General features: G+C 39.7%; 1 protein-coding gene across 1 annotated transcript in view; it reads left to right on the top strand.

The window, feature by feature from the left end:
- Nucleotides 1-8681, top strand: part of LOC140485952 (coiled-coil domain-containing protein 122) — a 58963-nt gene extending 50282 nt beyond the window's left edge. The window contains exon 4 of the mRNA XM_072584393.1: nt 8532-8681. Coding sequence (XP_072440494.1) covers nt 8532-8681 — 150 coding nt within the window. The remainder of the gene's footprint in view (nt 1-8531) is intronic.
- The last annotated feature ends 9272 nt before the right edge of the window (nt 8682-17953 follow it).

Raw genomic sequence — 17953 nt, 5'->3', positions numbered from 1 at the left:
CCTCTATAAATTTTACTACTTTAGGATCATCGGGAGGGGTGAAAGATTGTATCTTATTACCCAGTAGTTCTACCCGTTTTCCCTGTCCTACGCTAATTCAAAAACAATAGCCCAAGAAATCCTTCCCATTTGCTTTCATTTCTATCCCAAATGTTTCATTTAATTGTATCTCATAGGTGGCCCCACCCAGGATTGTTTCGTGCCATGTGGTTTTCCTTATTGTTAGGTATATTGGGTTACACTTTTTATCAGGGCAATCGCGAGCTGGTCGGAAGGGGGCCCGGTGTACTGTGACAAGACTGTTATACCAAGTACCGTCCCCAAGGCCATCCCCATAGGACTTAAGATGTATCTCAGAGCTGCGATACTGTCTCTGATTATCTACGTCCCCACAATTTACTAAGCTACATACATCAGCGTCTATTACTTGTGGGTTATCAGATTCAGGAACCGTTAATAATACATATGAAAATGATATTTGATGAAATGCCAATACTAAGAGAGCTAGCATCATAACTCTAAGCATTCCCAGTATTCTAAACATCATGCTGAAGCACAAAAAGACTTAATATACAATCTTACAGAAATAATCCCGCGCTCGCGTCGCCACTATATAATTAGTTACTCAAAGTCTCTTTAGTCTGAGTTTCAGCGGATCTTGCGTTGATTCGGCTGTCCAGACTTCTTTCTCCACGGGAGGGTCCACTGGCCCTTTGATCCGAGTGTAGTGAGTCCAGCCTTTCTCCGCTGTCCTTATTGCCGTTTCGGTAGTCAAAAGAGCCTGGTACGGCCCTTCCCAGTCCGGCTGCAATTTAGTCTCTGTCCATGATTTTACTAAGATTCAATCTCCCGGCCGGATGGAATGAACGGTGAATTCAAGGGGTGGAGTCTGTGCCAATAAACCCTGTTTTCTTAGGAAAGACAAAGAGGAGGACAAACCCAGTATGTACTTCTTTAAAAACAAATCTTTAGTTTCGGGAATTGGCAATTCTCCATTCGTTCCCAAGTAAGGTAATCCAAATAAGATTTCATAGGGGGATAGTCCCAAATCTTTCCTTGGGGCTGTTCGTACTCGCAAGAGAGCTATAGGTAAACATTTGGTCCAAGGGAGTCTAGTTTCTATTATCAATTTAGAGAGCTGTCGTTTGAGTGTTTGGTTCATTCTCTCAACCTTTCCTGATGATGGCGGGTGCCATTGAGTATGGAACTCCCAGGAAATTCCCAACCCTTTCATTACCCCCTGTAACACTTTAGAAGTAAAGTGTGTTCCTTGATCGGAATCAATATGGTTCACGAGCCCATATCGGGGAATTATGTGCTCCAATATTGTTTTAGACACTCCACTTGCAGTGGCGGTAGCTAGGGGGTATGCCTCAACCCAACCAGATAAATGATCTACTATGACCAGCATATATTTTAGTCTGCCTACCCTGGGGAGTTCAGTATAATCTACTTGTATACTCTGGAAAGGTCTCAGTCCTGGGTCTCTTCCTCCCGGGGTCTGTTTTCTCAAGACTTTCTTATTTACCTTTTTGCATATGATACATCCCTCACATATTTGTTTAGCAATTGTATATATTCCTTTACATCCATATTCCCTAAGAACTAAATCACACATTGCTTGTACTCCCCAATGGCTTGGTGTAGGACAGCCATAATCTCTCGCATCATCATTTTGTTTAACATTTCCCTTCCATCAGGTAACCTCCAAGGCCCGTCTGCTGTTTTTACAGCCCCTAAATCTCTCAATTCTTTTTCTCCACTTTCAGTAAATATAGGAGCTTCCCGAGGACCTGGGACAGTAGGTATTAGGGAATGAATCGCCACTTCTTGTGGATTCAGGGCTGCTTCCTTAGCCACCTCATCGGCTAATCTATTTCCCCTAACCTTTGGTTCATTTACTTTCTGATGACCATTTACATGCACTACTGCTATTTCTCTGGGAAGTAATAGGGACTCCAAGACCCGTTTAATCAATTCTTCATGTACTAATCCCTTCCCCCACCTCTGGGTTAATACTCCCAAAACCACTCCCTTATCCACGGTAGCAAAGAGGTGGAAAGGTTTATCTAGGGAAGGTAGGGCTAACACAGGGGCATGGATCAAATCTCTTTTGAGTTTCTCAACTAGTTCTTTTTCCTCATCATCCCAACTTAGACATTTGGGTTCCCCCCTCTAATAGTTTGAGATATAATTTCTTAGTCTCCAGTGCATAGGAATCAATCCACAATCTGCAATAACCCGTTAGACCTAAAAATTTGCGTAACTCCCTTTTAGTGCTGGGCAGTGGCATTCCCACTATTCCCTCTATCCGTTCCGGGCTTATCTTTCGCTTTCCCTCACTAACTAAATGTCCCAAGTATTTCACTTCTTGCTCCACATATTGTAGTTGGTTTTTAGATACCCGCAGTCCCTGCTGACCCAGGAAATTCAATAATTTGTTAGTGGCTTCTACTACTCTTTCTCTTCTTTTTCCTGTTACTAAGAGGTCATCTACATACTGCAACAGGGTAGTCCCCTTGGGGCTGCTAAATTTCTCCAATACTTGTTCTAACATCTGTCCAAATAAATTCGGGGATTCCGTAAACCCCTGGGGAAGCACAGTACACTGGTATTGCTGTTGCTGTCCTGTCTTAGGGTCTTCCCACTCAAAGGCAAACAAATTCCTACTTTCCTCTGCCAAGGGACAGGCCCAAAAGGCATCCTTTAAATCTATCACACTAAACCATTTGTGGTCATGAGGGATCTTACTTAATAAGGTATAGGGGTTTGGCACCACTGGGTGCCTGATCAGTACTATTTGATATAATGTTCTCAAATCCTGCATCAATCGATAATTTCCATCGGATTTCCGCACTGGTAGTATTGGGGTATTATAAGGAGACATACATGGCTCCAACAATCCATCTCTAATCAATCCTTCAATTACTGGCTGCAGTCCTCGTTTACCTTCTATGGAAATGGGATATTGTCGCTCACAGACAATGTCCCCTTTCCTTTTTAAATTTATTTCAAGGGGGGGGATCTGTAATTTTCCACGATTCCCTTCTCTAGCCCATACAATAGGGTCTATCTCTCTCTCCATATCCTCTGTCAACATTGCCATTTGGACAACTAATTCTTTTTCCTGAATTCTAATCTCCAGTCCTAAGAGGATAATTAAATCTCTCCCTAGTAAGTTACTTCCTATATCAGGGATATACAACAATTCCCCTTTGACCCTATCCTTAGGACCTTCTATCATCATAGGTTCAAATACTGGAACAGTAAATCCCTCCCCTTTAACCCCTGAAACAGTAATTGACCGTGTCGACATTTCTACTTTCTTTGGTTTAAAATTCAGTGATGACCGTGCTGCCCCCGTATCTACTAGGAAGACTACCTCTTCCTTATAGGGTCCCACCTTCAGGTTTATCAAGGGTTCCTGGTGGGCCCCCGAGGGCAGGAACCCCTGACACCCCTATTCTTCATCAAAATTCATAAGCGGAATTGCCCTCTCTTCCCTTTTCAGAGCCGGACATTCCCGCTTAAAATGCCCTATCTTTCCGCAATAATAGCATCCTGCCTGTGGAGACCTCCAGCTCTTCCCCTGTCGCTCGAAACCTCTATCAAACGCTCCCCTTGTCCTCTCTGTCCGACATGCTGCCACCCGCCGCTCCGGTTGCTCAATATTGGTTCCATTCTTTTCTTAACTACCTCATCAACCGTAGCTACCATCATTTTCACCTTCTGTTTCTGTCTCTCATCCTCTCTCTTTACAAACACTTTCTGTGCCTCTCTTAACAATTCATCTAATGGCTTTTCACTCCACCCTTCTATCTTCTGTATCTTTCTCTGTATGTCTGGCCATGCCTTTGTCACAAAATGTACTTTCAAAAGACCCTGTGCCACTGGGTCCTCAGGGTTCATTCCAGAATATTTCCACATTGAGTCTCTTAATCTTTGCAAGAAAGCTGAGGGAGTCTCATCTTTCTCCTGTCTAACTTCAAAGGCTTTAGTCAAATTCTGTGACTTCGGAACTGCCTCTTTTATTCCTTTTAGAATCAGGTCTTTCAATTCCCTCATTTCTTCTCTATGCTCCGGATTTTGATTTTCCCACTGGGGGTCTCTGAGGGGAAACTTCACCTCTCCCTGTCCAGCATCTCCATCTCCAATCGGATGTTCCCTGTCCCATATTTTAATGGCTGCTCCCCATATAAGTCCCCTTTCTTCCCCAGTAAATAGTATATTCAAAATAGACATTAACTCAGCCCAGGTATACAGACTGCGCCCCAAAAATTGATCAGTTTGTTCAGACAACCCTACCAGATCCTCAACCAGGACCTTCATTTCTTTTTTAAATATTCTGACCTCCCCACTGCTGAGGGGGACACTTACAAACCCAATCTTTGTCCCCTATTGGTACCTCCCGAAGGGGATAAGTCATTACGTTCTTCCCCTCTTTCTTTTTTTTTTAATGAAATATTGCAATATTTCTAGCTCCCCATAACTTCAAACACCAATTCATCAATTCATGCTTGACTAACTTTAAAGCCTGTTCCAAATTTGTAAATATATTTATATATTTACATTCATTTATTCAGTATTTAATATTTAAAATGTAAAATGCATACAGTTCCCAATTTTGAAATCCACTGTAATCACCCAGTTTTAGTCCCTTAATTTAAATCCAAAATTAGTTTTCTTAAGTAGTCCTGACCAATCATTGCTCAATTACAATACTATAGGTCTTGAAATAATCAGAGCTGCCTTAAAATTATTTGTCTATTCAAGTTTAAAGAAAAAAACTTCTAATGCATGAACAATGGCCGAATCCAAGGTCACAGATATTAACCATAGGATCTTGTTTTTACTACAATCTAATGTTGAACTGAAACTTCAACTGTCCTCCATAAATCGCTTTCATGTAAAGATAGAAGAGATTAGTTAGAAACTGATAGTAAGACAGTCATGACCTGTAAGAAGAACAGGAGGTATTATTCTTTTCTTTCATAATCTCTATAGAATCCTTAACCTTAAAAGAAATCATGTTAAGTTTCCATAATAAAAATCAGAATCAAAACAGTCCCGGAACTCAAGCTCCAGGGAATAAAACGCAAACATTCAATCACCAACAAACAAATGTGCATTCAAACCAAATCACAAAGGGTTAAACTTTCGACCAGCTGTACAGCTCTCTTCATTCTCTCTCTCTCTCTCTCTCACTCATTGACAAATAAATTCAGATATTTACAAACCCAGTCTTTGTCCGACCTGAATTTTGGCCAAAAGAGGCGGGACGAAGAATGGATTCCTTAGTCCATATGAAGCAACAATATTTAATCATCTTTTTCCCCTGTACAAGTATTATTTTGCCAATTCCACAACATCCTCCCCAAAGAACTTTCTGGAGGTATGTTGTAAGGGACCCCGCCTCCAATTCCATTGCTTTTTCCTTCTTTTGTTTTCCCAGAGGCTTTTTCCTTACCTACGACACAACCCATATTGAGTTCCTTCGTTAGTCCCTTATTAACTACTAAAACTCAATCCCGGCCACCAAGGCAATACTTAAAAGTCAGGTTTCTTACCTTGGTCTGTGCACAGAGTTGCCTGGCCCCTTTGTGCCGTATTGTCTATCGAGCTCCTATCACTGTCTGATTCAGATGTCTCTCTTGTGGGATTCGTACCAGTCACCCAAGGGAGCAGACCAAACCGGGACACGAGACCGCTCCTCAATGGGGAACGGGACGCGTCTTCCCAGTGTCCAAGGCCAGCCACTCCCCCCGGTGATGGAAGAAAATCCCGGACGAGCCCCCAATTGTGAGAAACAAAGCCCACTCACTTCAATAATTTCAGTCCGAGACAAGATCTGAATCAGTAGTGCCATTTATTTTACACTTGCAAGTGGGTGTGATGTCCCTTTCTCAAGGCAAGGGACATACACACACTAAATTCAATTCATACATAACATTTATATGATTTGATGTCTATTGTTTTACACTGCTCCCTCCCCTGCATACATCGTCCACTTCCCTAAGACCGGCCCCCATTACCCCTGTTTGCCTCTTGCCTTATCCGGCCTTGTCTGTGATAAAATGCTTATTTCTGGTCTCACAAGGCTGTTTGACCTTACCCTGTTATAGGTCATTGTTAGGCATATCCCTTCTTCATCATTATCTACCCCCTTCATCTGTGCCTTTCCCGAGGCCGTTCTGATCCCTATGACCCTTTTAATTGGGGTTTGTTCCTGTGTTTTTGTAAAAGTGGGAAGCACATGTTTATATCTACTGTTTGTACAGGCGTATCTAGCTTAACTTCATCCCCTCACAACATCTTATCTACTTGCCCATAATGTCTACCTTCTGACATAGAGTTTTAGCTAATACAAAAACAATTATATATTTCCTCCACATTGTTTCCATTCTTGTTGACTCAGCTCTTGGCTAAAACAATTACACACTGGTGTGAGTTCATTTTACTTTGTAAGATGGAATTGCATAATTGCAGAAGTAACATTAATCCACCATATCCCACAATGTGAATACACAATCAATGTTAGACAACTTTGTGGTCAACCTGAGATCTTCCCATCATCTTGCGATGTTTGCCAGACCCCCATCACCTGTTCATGGACTCTTACAATACATCTGATTGCAATACTGACTATTACGTTCCTTCCCAGATTTTGCCGGCTGCATCGTATACTTGCTGATTACTAAGGACTTTTCAAATTCTGTCTTGCAATTTATATTCCTCGCTAACCTTGTTACAGAAGATTTGAAGGGAGGTTAATTTCTACCAATTGTTATAAAGTTTGTAATGGCTCTAATAGAAAGATACTTATAAAGTTGTACATAGTTACATCTAATACTACAATTCTGTGACAAAGCTGCCAATTTCAGGAGTGGCACCCCTCTCCCACGAGTTTTAAAAGTCAAATAAACACAGTCTCTCTGTCATTTGCACCTTCTTCTATGGGCATACTTTAAGATGGTTTAAAACTGAAGTTTGATGCCAGGCTGAACCTTGTTATGATTACTTTAAAACTTTTCATACTACCTTTTTCTAAATAAGATAGCATCTATTTAAATTTGATCTATAGGAATGAAATTCAATCACTTTTATAGCTTTACAAGTCATTAAAAGAATCTTATTTGTATTCATTAAGGTTCTACTGGGTATGATCTCTTTCTTAGCCTTGACTTATCATTTTTTTTCTGTCCTTCTTCCATTATTCTTTAGACTGTTCAATTGTGAAGCAATGATTGTTTATTCTCACAATGTCATAATTACCCTGTTTCATAATTGTTTCTGCCCCTCTTGCTATGTTATTTGTCACTTGGTGCTCTTTGACATGGTTATCTTATTTATACTTTTTTGTTGTTCCGGTCTCCCTGCGCATGGAGTGAAAGCTCCTCTCTACTGCCTATTGCTATTTCTTGAAAGGAAATTCAGTTGAATTCCTTTAATATTAGTTGATTGGTTGCATTTTAAGTTGTAACATATTCATGTAGGTGTATTTAATATGTAGTGACAATAACCTAAAAATCTTGATTGGTGTAGGCTCAGGCTTTTCTTCTAATCTATACTAAATAACAAACTTCGAACTAGCTGGTACCAAAGCTTTTTATCAAGGTTTTCTAATGGGGTTTATCAAAACTAGTCTCTGCATCCAAGACTGACTGTCTACAGAAATCTAATTACATGTCCCTGTGTCTAATATATTAAAACTACTCTTATTGTGCAAATATATGTTTCCACTCTAATATGCAATTATAATTGTTTAAAAGGCCTCATCTAAGGTGGGTCAAGCTTTTCCTTTATATTTCAGATTAAAAAGGTAATTTTGAATCTGACTGTTTCCATCTGAGCTAACCTTATCAGAAAAGAAGAGACTTACTGTCTGTATTCTAGCTCCATCTTACTCAGAGTTTGCTGTTATTCTCAAAGGCATTTTGTTATCTCTCTGTGAAGGCCATGATTTGAGCTATGTGAAATGCTACATCAAATACAATTTTCTTCAGCTATTTTGTTATAGTTTTTTTAAAAATCACAAGCTGCCTATTTATACAACACCGTTCCTTACCAATTCTTTTCTTCCGCACCATGCTTTCTGCCTTTTGTTCACTCCATCCATTTCTTCCTTTTGCTCTGTTTTCTGTCTCCCTTCTTCTCTTCAACCTGTCCCACTCCATTTTTTGTCTGCTGTGTCTCTACCACCTCCTATCTTATTTTACTTTTTACATGCCACATCAGCATGTGCCTCACAGGCTTTGCCCCTCTTGCTCCTTGCCTCTAGTCCCTTTTTCTCACTCTGTTACTCCCTTTCTTCCATCCTTCATGTGTCTCATCCCCTGTTCCTCATATTTGTACCTTTGTTCCAATTCTTTCTAAATCCCTTGCTTTGATCTAATTATTCCTACACTTTATCACAGTACTTCATATGTATGTCATTTATCTGTAAATAGATTTCTCAAGAGTTTGGAAGATATACATGTTTAATTATTGCTCTTGTTTTGGATCAATCTAAAAAAAACATTTAATTTCTTCAGGTGCAGAAAAAAAGGTGTGAAGCCATACTTAAACGTTTATATTGTCAATTGAATAAAGTTCAGTCGAACAAACGGCAGTTGACATGGGACATACAACAGATGGAAAAAACTGCAGCACACCTGAGACAGTGTCTTGGAATTACAGAATAAATAACTCCCATCACTGAAAATGTGGAAGTTTTACTATATTGAACATATAAAATACAAGCAATAAATACTGTTAATATGTTTAAAACAACAAAGTTGTTGTTATGAATGATGTTCAAAATGACAGAAGTTATACTAGGCAATGTTTGTAGCAAATAAAGCTCCTTTGTTGGTTACTTTAACAAAAATATTAACATTGTTTATGTTTTCTTTTTGGATAGAGGAATTTCACTGTGTATCAATGCATATGTTATTAATATTGCATGGTGTAGTTTCAGTTCGGAAATGTTTCTAAAATTAAAGCAGAAAATTATTATGAAAATGAATTTGTTGGCAAGCTGGTTAAAACCTAACTTTGTTAAGTGCACCAGATCTTTAAAATGTTGTGATAGCAATGTTTTGATGCTTTTGTGCAAACGTTATTAGATTTTATAAACCTTGAGCTGACTTAATAAAGATTACTAACATTGTATTTGGGTAAGGACCTCTTATTTCTTGCTAAAATATTTCAGTTTTATTGGTCTTCAAATAAAATATTTAAAGAACACATGGTTTACAATTTTAATAAACATTTGTCAAACCGTCTGGTCTTATGTCAGTTTGAATTTCCTTTTATGTATCTGCCTGTCTTTCTTCTCTCCATTGTTTCACTACCTGTGTCTCTGCTTACTTGTTTTATATCTATACCCATCTCATCAGCTTATGCATGTCAAGTGATAGGTATGGACTATGTTATATAAAATAGCAAGTAAAGGAGATACATTTTGGGTGAACTTTGTCATAATTGTAACCAACTGGGCCTCATTGAATGCATTGACTGGTGCTGTTAACCTGGTCTAATCAGGGACCTGTGGCTAACGTAAAATTGTAGATTGTCAAATACTGATTCTGTGGTGCCTGACTCTGTATGAAGCATTATTCTGCTATAATGCAACAGTTGCATTCCTCTGCAACTTAGCGCTATAGAAAATCGCACTGTGGAAAACAACTACAGAAATCACGCTGTAGAAAATTGCGACATAGAAAATTGCTATACCCATTCAATAGAAAGTTTGTGTTATCCAAACAGCGTCCACAATGCATAAATTGTGTTATAGCCAATTCATGTTGATGAAACACACGTTATGCCAGAACGATCTGTACTATAACCAAGGACCATTCATGTGTAAATAAAGAGTGATTTGATGATGGGATATCAGCCTCTGCAGAGTTATTTCAAACAAAGAAGTGAAAATGTTGTCCTCAATAACTGCCTGCTCACTCATACCTCTAATCATCTGTAGCTTTTTTTTTCATTCTTTTATCTCCAGTGTTTTCCTTACTCATTAACAATTCCACTAGCTATTCTCATTCTTTCCAATCCCTTCACTCCTATCACTACCCTGTTGGAGTGACATTTTCAAACCTTAAACCTATTCTTCTTTTGGCTCTATTGTATTTAGTACTCCGTCATCTCTCCTATTATAAGTGGATGCCACGAATCAAGAGGTTTATTCACACTCAGTGAAATTCATTCCTCGCTTTCTCCTATCCTGCTTTCTTGTCTGGTTACCTTTTAGAGTTTACTTTAACAATTCAGTTTATTAAGTTTTAAGGAATCAAATTCGAATGATGCAAACAGTATATTTTCCTCCCTATTTGTTTTTATTTTTTCTCTTGTTTCTGTTTGACTTTCTCTTTTCCCTTAGCTTAATATTTGATATATGAAAACTGAGTTATTTTGGCTGAAGGATGAAGACAGGCAAGAATACCTGATTACATGGCAAGCTCAGCTGTCCATTAGTATGTTGAAGCAGTTGCACCTAAGGTAAACATTGCTTGATTGAAAACTTTGTCTCTAAGATTGAATTCTCAATTGCTCAGTGTTTATTTACACTAAAGAAAACAATGTCAAGTGCTTTTCAATTTGGCAATTGAAACTTTAACAATGACCTTTTTATGAATATGTCATAAAATAACTTTTTTAAGTAAGTTATAAAAGCCTTTTCACACATGGCATTTACAATTTGAGTCCAATGGTTCTTCTGAGACTATATGTTGGATAATTGGCATTAAATTGCCATAGATTGGCGTGGAGGGGCATGGATTGGCATGGAATATATAAGGGCCAGGGATAGTGCGGGAGGAACATAGATTGGCATGGAGTTTGTGAGGCCTTTTGAGTTATTTAATCAACACTGGTTCATGTGGAAGGCATCAAAGGATTATTCAGGTGGCTGAGGGACATAAATTTACAATAGAGAAGGGATGGGGAATGTGTGGGAGCAGTGAAAGTTGTTTTCTCTTTTATTGTTTTCATTACAGTCTGTTCTGGTCTAATAGTTCCAATCCCTTGCAATCCCGCATTATAAGAAAATCACATCATAGCAATACCACATAAACCAATAGGACTGGAATTGCATTATACCAATGCAGGGAAGGAAAGTTCGCGTTCTACAAATAATGGTCTATATTCTTCAATCACGTAAAAGCCAATTCGCATTGAAGAAAAGCGTGTTATAGCAGAACCAATTGTACAACTGGGGCAAAGTACCAGAGCACTGAGACTAGCTTTTTAAACAGCCCATTGTCCACCGGCAGCTCCTGCTCCCCAATCCTTTCCAACAGTTGCAGGCCTGATTCCAGAGCACAGCCACCATCCTGGAACAAAAGTAATATATTTAGTAATTTATTTATTTTTACAGAGCCAGTAAATTTCCCAATTCCTGCTACCACCTCAAGGATGAAAATCCAACCTTTGTTGGATTAGTAATCCGCACTTTTGAACTGTAGACAAGAGTTCAAATTCTACCATAGCAACTGTTCACTGTTTAAATAAATCTTGGAAAAATCTATCAAAAATGATGACTTTGAAGTGACTAGATTTCCATAAAAATGCAGCTGAATTATTAAATCTCTTTCAGGAAAAAAAAACTTTCATCCTTAGCTGTCTGATTTAAATGGATTTCAAACCCACAGAAATGTGATTGACACTCTGATACGTGCTAGCAAAGCACGCAGTTGTGTAAAACTGCTACAAACAGCAGTCCAACCCCACTGTGATTATAGTTCTCAATTCCAAGCACCCTAAGGATTTAAAGAGGAAGGTTAAAGTTAGGACACTCGGGCCTAAGGTGGCTCAGAAGTTGGAGAGGAATCAGAGACAATGACTTCTTACCCAGGCCCTGGTGCCAACTCTCCAAAAGGCATTGTTTTGTATAAGTTCTGTTACAGGAAATGCAATTGAGGACTTTGATGAAGCAGCTTTTTAGAGAAGTTGATGAGTTTGCACACTAAGATGATTGATATATTAACAGGTCAACATGTGTTAATTGTCCTTGTCAAGCAGCATAGGGGAGTCTTTTAATCCCCACTGTGTATTACTCCCCTATCAGCATTGCATCTTTGTATTTTGCTGTGCCTACCTGTTGCAGGTAATCACCTCACAGCACCATGGTTTCTAGGCTGCACTGTTCTGAGATATTTTCACCCTCTCCAATAGCCAGCATTGAAAACAATTTTTATGAGTGCCACACTCCCAAAGAATTATTGATGTGCACCTTCCTATCCACCCAGATACTCAGTTACTATTCTTCTGAAGTTTCTAAAGCTCAGAGTAACTACCTCATGGGATGTGGGGTACAGGAAACACAGCCTCCCAATGCCTTGCACTTATTCAAGCAGCATCACAAGACAAGACACCCAGAGCTCTTATTTGAACCCCTGGAGGCACTTTTTGCACAAGGTGTTTTTCAGGATTTGTGAAAAGTCTTGGAGTTCCCACATCCACAGGAATTTGAGGGAATTGGTCTCAGCTGTCACAGTGCCATCTATTTATGGTTTATTTACATATATATTTAGCTTTCCCTATCCATTTAATTCCCTTACTCCTATTTATCGTTTAGATTGTTCAAATAATCCAAGTTTTCATTTAATACAATTTGGGCCCCATTAATGTTGATATTGTCCACAAAAGTCGTATTTAATATAGATCTAGTTAATTAAAATATTGTTATGTTATTTCACTTACTTGTTTTAAATTATTGAGCACTTCCTTCTCTCCAGCACCAAATTCCCATTCTTACCAAGTTTCTGTCACCACTACCAGATTTACCCAACTTTGTCTTCGCTAAATTGTCTGCTCGCAAGTTACTATTTACTCAGCAAGTTCAAAAATTAATTTCAGCATTTCAACACCTTACACTTCTTACAACTCAACACATGCTGTGTAACGCACAAAACTAAGAAGGACATCTTCTAAGAGATACTCATGACAACTAAATTAGACAAAGAACCAAAATGTAGAAAATTAAAAGCACAAAATGCTGACTGACTATGGTAGATCATTCCTGATGAAGAGCCTATGCTCGAAAAGTTGACTCTGGTGTTCCTCACAATCAGCTGTGCTTTTCCAGTGCCGCGCTTTTTGACTATGGAGATCAAATCATGCATCCGCAAAATGCAAACACAATGAGTAACAGTGAGAGAAAAAAGTCAAGAGTCTGTCATGGGAGTAAAGCCTGAGAGATGTGGAAAGTAGTCCAACCCCACCGATTGTGAGCAATAAAAATACTTAGAGGTCGCAGAAACTGAAATTTCCCATTTTAAAGGGATAAATACCAATCTGTTACAGAAACAGAACTGAAAGAATGAATCAGTGGCTCTGTCAGCAATTGGTGAATATTTCTAGCCAAATCATAAAGACAGAGAATGAAAATATGGATGATTTTCTCATAATTAAGACTTCAGCCTAACTAGAAATTAAATTAAATTAAAGAAATGTGTTCACTAGTATCAATTACCATTCTGGATTTAATCTTAATTTATTGAATTTTATTTTGTTGTGGATTTTCTGGAGGACAACAGAAAGTTTATTCTCTGAAATTGATTGTTTCAGTTCCTTTAATCATCAAATATTTTGTCCATCCATGGAGAGTGGGTTTAACCAGCATCTGCACTTTACAAGGAAATAAAACTTGCAATGATGAGACTTTTCACAACCACTGGGTGTTTCATAGCTCTCTACAGCCAGTTAAATACTTTCGAAATTTAGGGAAAAAATGCCACCAGTTTGAGCACTGCAAAACCCACAAATAGCAGTGTGACAATGATCACATAATTTGTTCTAATGTAATGTTATTGAATGGTAAGTATTAGCCTGGATGCCGGGAAGAACAATCTGTTCTTTGAAACAATGCTGTGGGAATGTTTTGGTTCCACTTGTGAGGTAGTTTAACATTGCATTTGAAGCTCACATTCTTTGACCATGCAACTCTCCCCAGTGCTGCGCTTGAGTATCAGTACTGATTTTTGTGCTGAAAAATCCTGGAGTGGAAATTGAACCTCTGAACTTCAGGGAGAGGTGCTGTCAAATGGAGCCACAGATAACATACATTTGTGCTGTGCCATTTCATAAGACATTCCAAGTACTTCACAGCCCAACAAGTACTTTATGCAGTTGAAATTCTATGTGACTACTAATATGTGCATAGCAATGTCCTACAAATGGTGGGAAATAATGACCAAATAGTCTATTTGACTATCATTGGTTGAGGATTATCTAAGGGTCTGGATACTGTAAAGAACTGCCCTACGTTACTTCAAAATATGCCATTGGAACATTTACATTCGTTAATGAGGTGGTTAAAAGGACTTGGTTTGAAACCTCAACCAATAAATAACAATAAATAACAATATAACATTCCTAATGTAGATTTTATACCAAATTCACAAATGAATCTTAAATCAACAATTTTCTGTGACCTTCACAACATGCAAATACTCCAACTCTAGTTAGTACACTTGGATACTGTAGCCCACTATGCACCAAAAACCTCAGTCCCACTAGCACTCTGCAGTTGAGTTAAATTTGAATGTTTAATCCCTGTCCTTGTGTCTTCCTCAAAAGGAAAATCACAAAATGTGTCTGTAGGTTGGGACATGGTCTGCAGGGTGTGACTTGTGTTAAGCAGGGAGTCGTCATCCCCTCATTATCTTTGTAATCACAAGAAATCACAGTCCAGTCTGTTTTGACTTACCTATTTCCCTTTGCATAGCGAATGTTTCAGATTCCTTCCACATATTCAGGTGTAACTTCCTATGGTTTTATCTCTCTCTCGCTCACTCTCTCTCTCTCTGACAGCCACTTAATTTACATCTGCAGCCCTTTTTGGTTATACCAGAACTCTTTTAAAAAACACATACTTTAATTACATGTTAAAAATGTCAACAGGAAGGAGCTCCGACCTATAGTCATGATTCTGCTTCCCCTGACATTTTAAATGTTTCAAATAGATTACCTCAACTTTCTAAATTCCAGGGAATAAAACTATAGTTTGTCCAATCTCTCTACATAGCTTCATCCTTAACGTATAGTTATCATTCTGACAAAACTGTGCTACATTCCCTCCAAGGTCCCTGAGAACTGTGCTCAGAATTGCATACATTTCTCCAGGTGTACCAGACTAAAAAGGAACCAGTACACACGGAAATCTCATATCACAAAAGCATTTGTCAAATCATTCAGTGGATGAGGTCCTGCACTCCTGCGTTTTCCAAATAGTGCATCTGACAGGGCCTCTCTTCACTTCAAAAGTGAAGAGATTTTTGTCATATAATTTATTTTCTAACACAATCTTTATTCTAGAACTCATGTAGTATTCAGATGGATTGAATTGCATTGAGTTTATTATCAGGTGTACCGAGGCACAGTGAAAAGCTTTGTTTTGTGAGCAATACAGGCAGATCACAGAGTTAAGTAGCATAGATAGTAAATAATATGTAAATAGCGGCAAAAACAAAAACACAGGTGCAGGCGATTGTTAAGAATTTGTCAGTCCATTCAATATTTCCAGTGCACCATTTTTCCCGGTTTTCCACCTCCCATCTGTAGTCTGTTTCGTTGCCATCTGAGATTTGACCGACTATGGTGGTGTCATCAGCGAACTTATAAATGGCATTAGTCTGATATTTGTCAACGCTATCATGGGTATACAGTGAGTACAGTAGGGGGCTGAGTACACACCCCTGAAGGGCTCCAGTGTTGAATGTTAGTGACAATGAAATATTGTCCCCAGTCTTCACTGATTGTGGCCTGTGGGTCAGGAAGCATGTGTTCAGGCTTCTGTGCCTTCTCCCCAGTGGTAGAGATTGTAGAAAAGCATTGCCAGGGTGGGATGAATTCTATAGATGGGATGTTGGCCTTTGTGATTGTCCGGGCCGAGTTCACCACTCTCTGTAACCATCTCCGATCTTGAATGGTACAGTTGCCATACCAGGAAGTGATACATCCAGACAGAATGCCCTCGATGGCACACCTATAAAAGTTGGCAAGGGTATTCGCCGTTATGCCAAATTTCCTCAGCTGCCTGAGGAAGAAGAGACGTTGTTGGGCCTTTGTAACCACATGAAGAGTCCAAGAAAGCTTGTTGTGGATGACCACTCCCAGGAGCTTGACACTCTCCACTCGTTCCACCTCTGTGATGTTAATGTGTAGGGGGGCATGAGTAACATCCCGCCGAAAGTCAATAATGAGTTCCTTGGTTTTGCCGGCATTATTAGGCTAGGTTGTTCTCAGTGCACCATTTTTCCTGGTTTTCCATCTCCCATCTGTAATCTGTTTCATCACTATCTGAGATGCGCCCGACTATGGTGGTGTCATCAGCGAACTTATAAATGGCATTAGTGTGGTATTTGTCAACGCTGTCATGGGTATACAGTGAGTACAGTAGGGGGCTGAGTACACACCCCTGAAGGGCTCCAGTGTTGAGTGTTAGTGAGGATGAAATATTGTCCCCAGTCTTCACTGATTGTAGCCTGTGGGTCAGGAAACTGAGGATCCAGTTGCAGAGAGTGGGGCTTACTCCGAGATCACGAAGTTTAGTAATCAGTCTTGAGAGGACAATAGTGTTGCAGGCTGAACTGTAGTCAATGAGTTGGATTCTTACGTAGCTGTTCTTGGTGTCGAGATGTTCTAGGGAGGAGTGAAGGGCAAGTGATATGGCATCTTACGTGGATCTGTTGGTCCAATAGGCAAATTGGAGTGGGTCAAGAGTAGTGGGGAGGCTGGAGTTGATTAATTCCATGACCAGCCTTTCAAAGCACTTCATGACCACCAAAGTTCAGGCCACTGGGCGGTAGTCATTGAGACATGCTGCATGAGCCTCCTTAGACACAGGGATGATGTTGGCCCTCTGGAAACAGGCAGGGACAGTGGCCTGCTGCAGGGAGAGGTTGAAGCTGTCCGAGAAGACCTCTACCAGTTGATCTGCGCCTGGTCTGAGTGCCCGGCCTGGTACTCTGTCTGGTTCCATCACTTTCCTTGGATTCACACAAAGGAAAACTGATCGGACCTCTGATGCAGTGACTGTTGGGATAGGTTCGTCAGGACTTGTCAGAATAGGTGTTACCTCTCTGCCGAAATTCTGCTCAAAGCGAGCATAGAAGACGTTGATCTATGTCATCATCTGCTATCTTGCACTGTCTCTTTTTAGAACCTGTGATGTCATTCAGTCCTTGCCAAAGTTGCCAGGTGTCTTTCTGGGTCTCTAGTTTGGATCGGTTTTGGTCCTTGGCTGTCTTAATGAATCTGCAATGGTATTCTAGTGAACATTTACCTCTCAATCTACCACTGATTATAACCAAATAAAAACGGTGGATTCTGGAATTCAGAAACAAAAACAGAAATTGCTGGAAAAGCTCAGCAGATCTGGTAGCATATATGGAGAGAAATCAGAATTAACATTTCAGATCTAGTGGCCCTTCTTCAAAAGTGATGGTAGCTAGGAAATAGTTTTTATTATGCTGAAGATACGCTTGGGTGGGAGGGGGTAAGGGGTAAACAATAGGTGGATATAGTGTCCAAAGAGTGAGAAGAACTCTTGGACAGACACAGGACTGGATAACAATCAGCCTAGGAGAATGGATAGCTGATAATGGGGACTATTAACATTGTAATATTGTGTGTAATAGCAGACCATGTGACAACAAGGCCTGTTGTGTGGAATAGGGATAAGGACTTGGGAGAGGTGCCTTAAGTCCTAAAATTGTTGAGTTTGATATTGAGCCCAGAAGATACAGAGTCATAGAGATGTACAGCATGGAAACAGACCCTTCGGTCCAACCTATCCATGCCGACCAGATATCCCAACCCAGTCTAGTCCCACATGCCAGCACCCAGACCATATCCCTCCAAACCCTTCCTATTCATATACCCATCCAAATGTCTTTTAAGTGTTGCAATTGTACTACCCTCTACTGCTTCCTCTGGCAGCCCATTCCACAGACCCTCTACGTGA

Source organism: Chiloscyllium punctatum, chromosome 15 (genome assembly GCF_047496795.1).
Source record: "Chiloscyllium punctatum isolate Juve2018m chromosome 15, sChiPun1.3, whole genome shotgun sequence".
Taxonomy (NCBI): domain Eukaryota; kingdom Metazoa; phylum Chordata; class Chondrichthyes; order Orectolobiformes; family Hemiscylliidae; genus Chiloscyllium; species Chiloscyllium punctatum.
The sequence above is the reverse complement of the archived record's forward strand: the minus strand, read 5'-3'. Positions and strand labels throughout refer to the sequence as shown.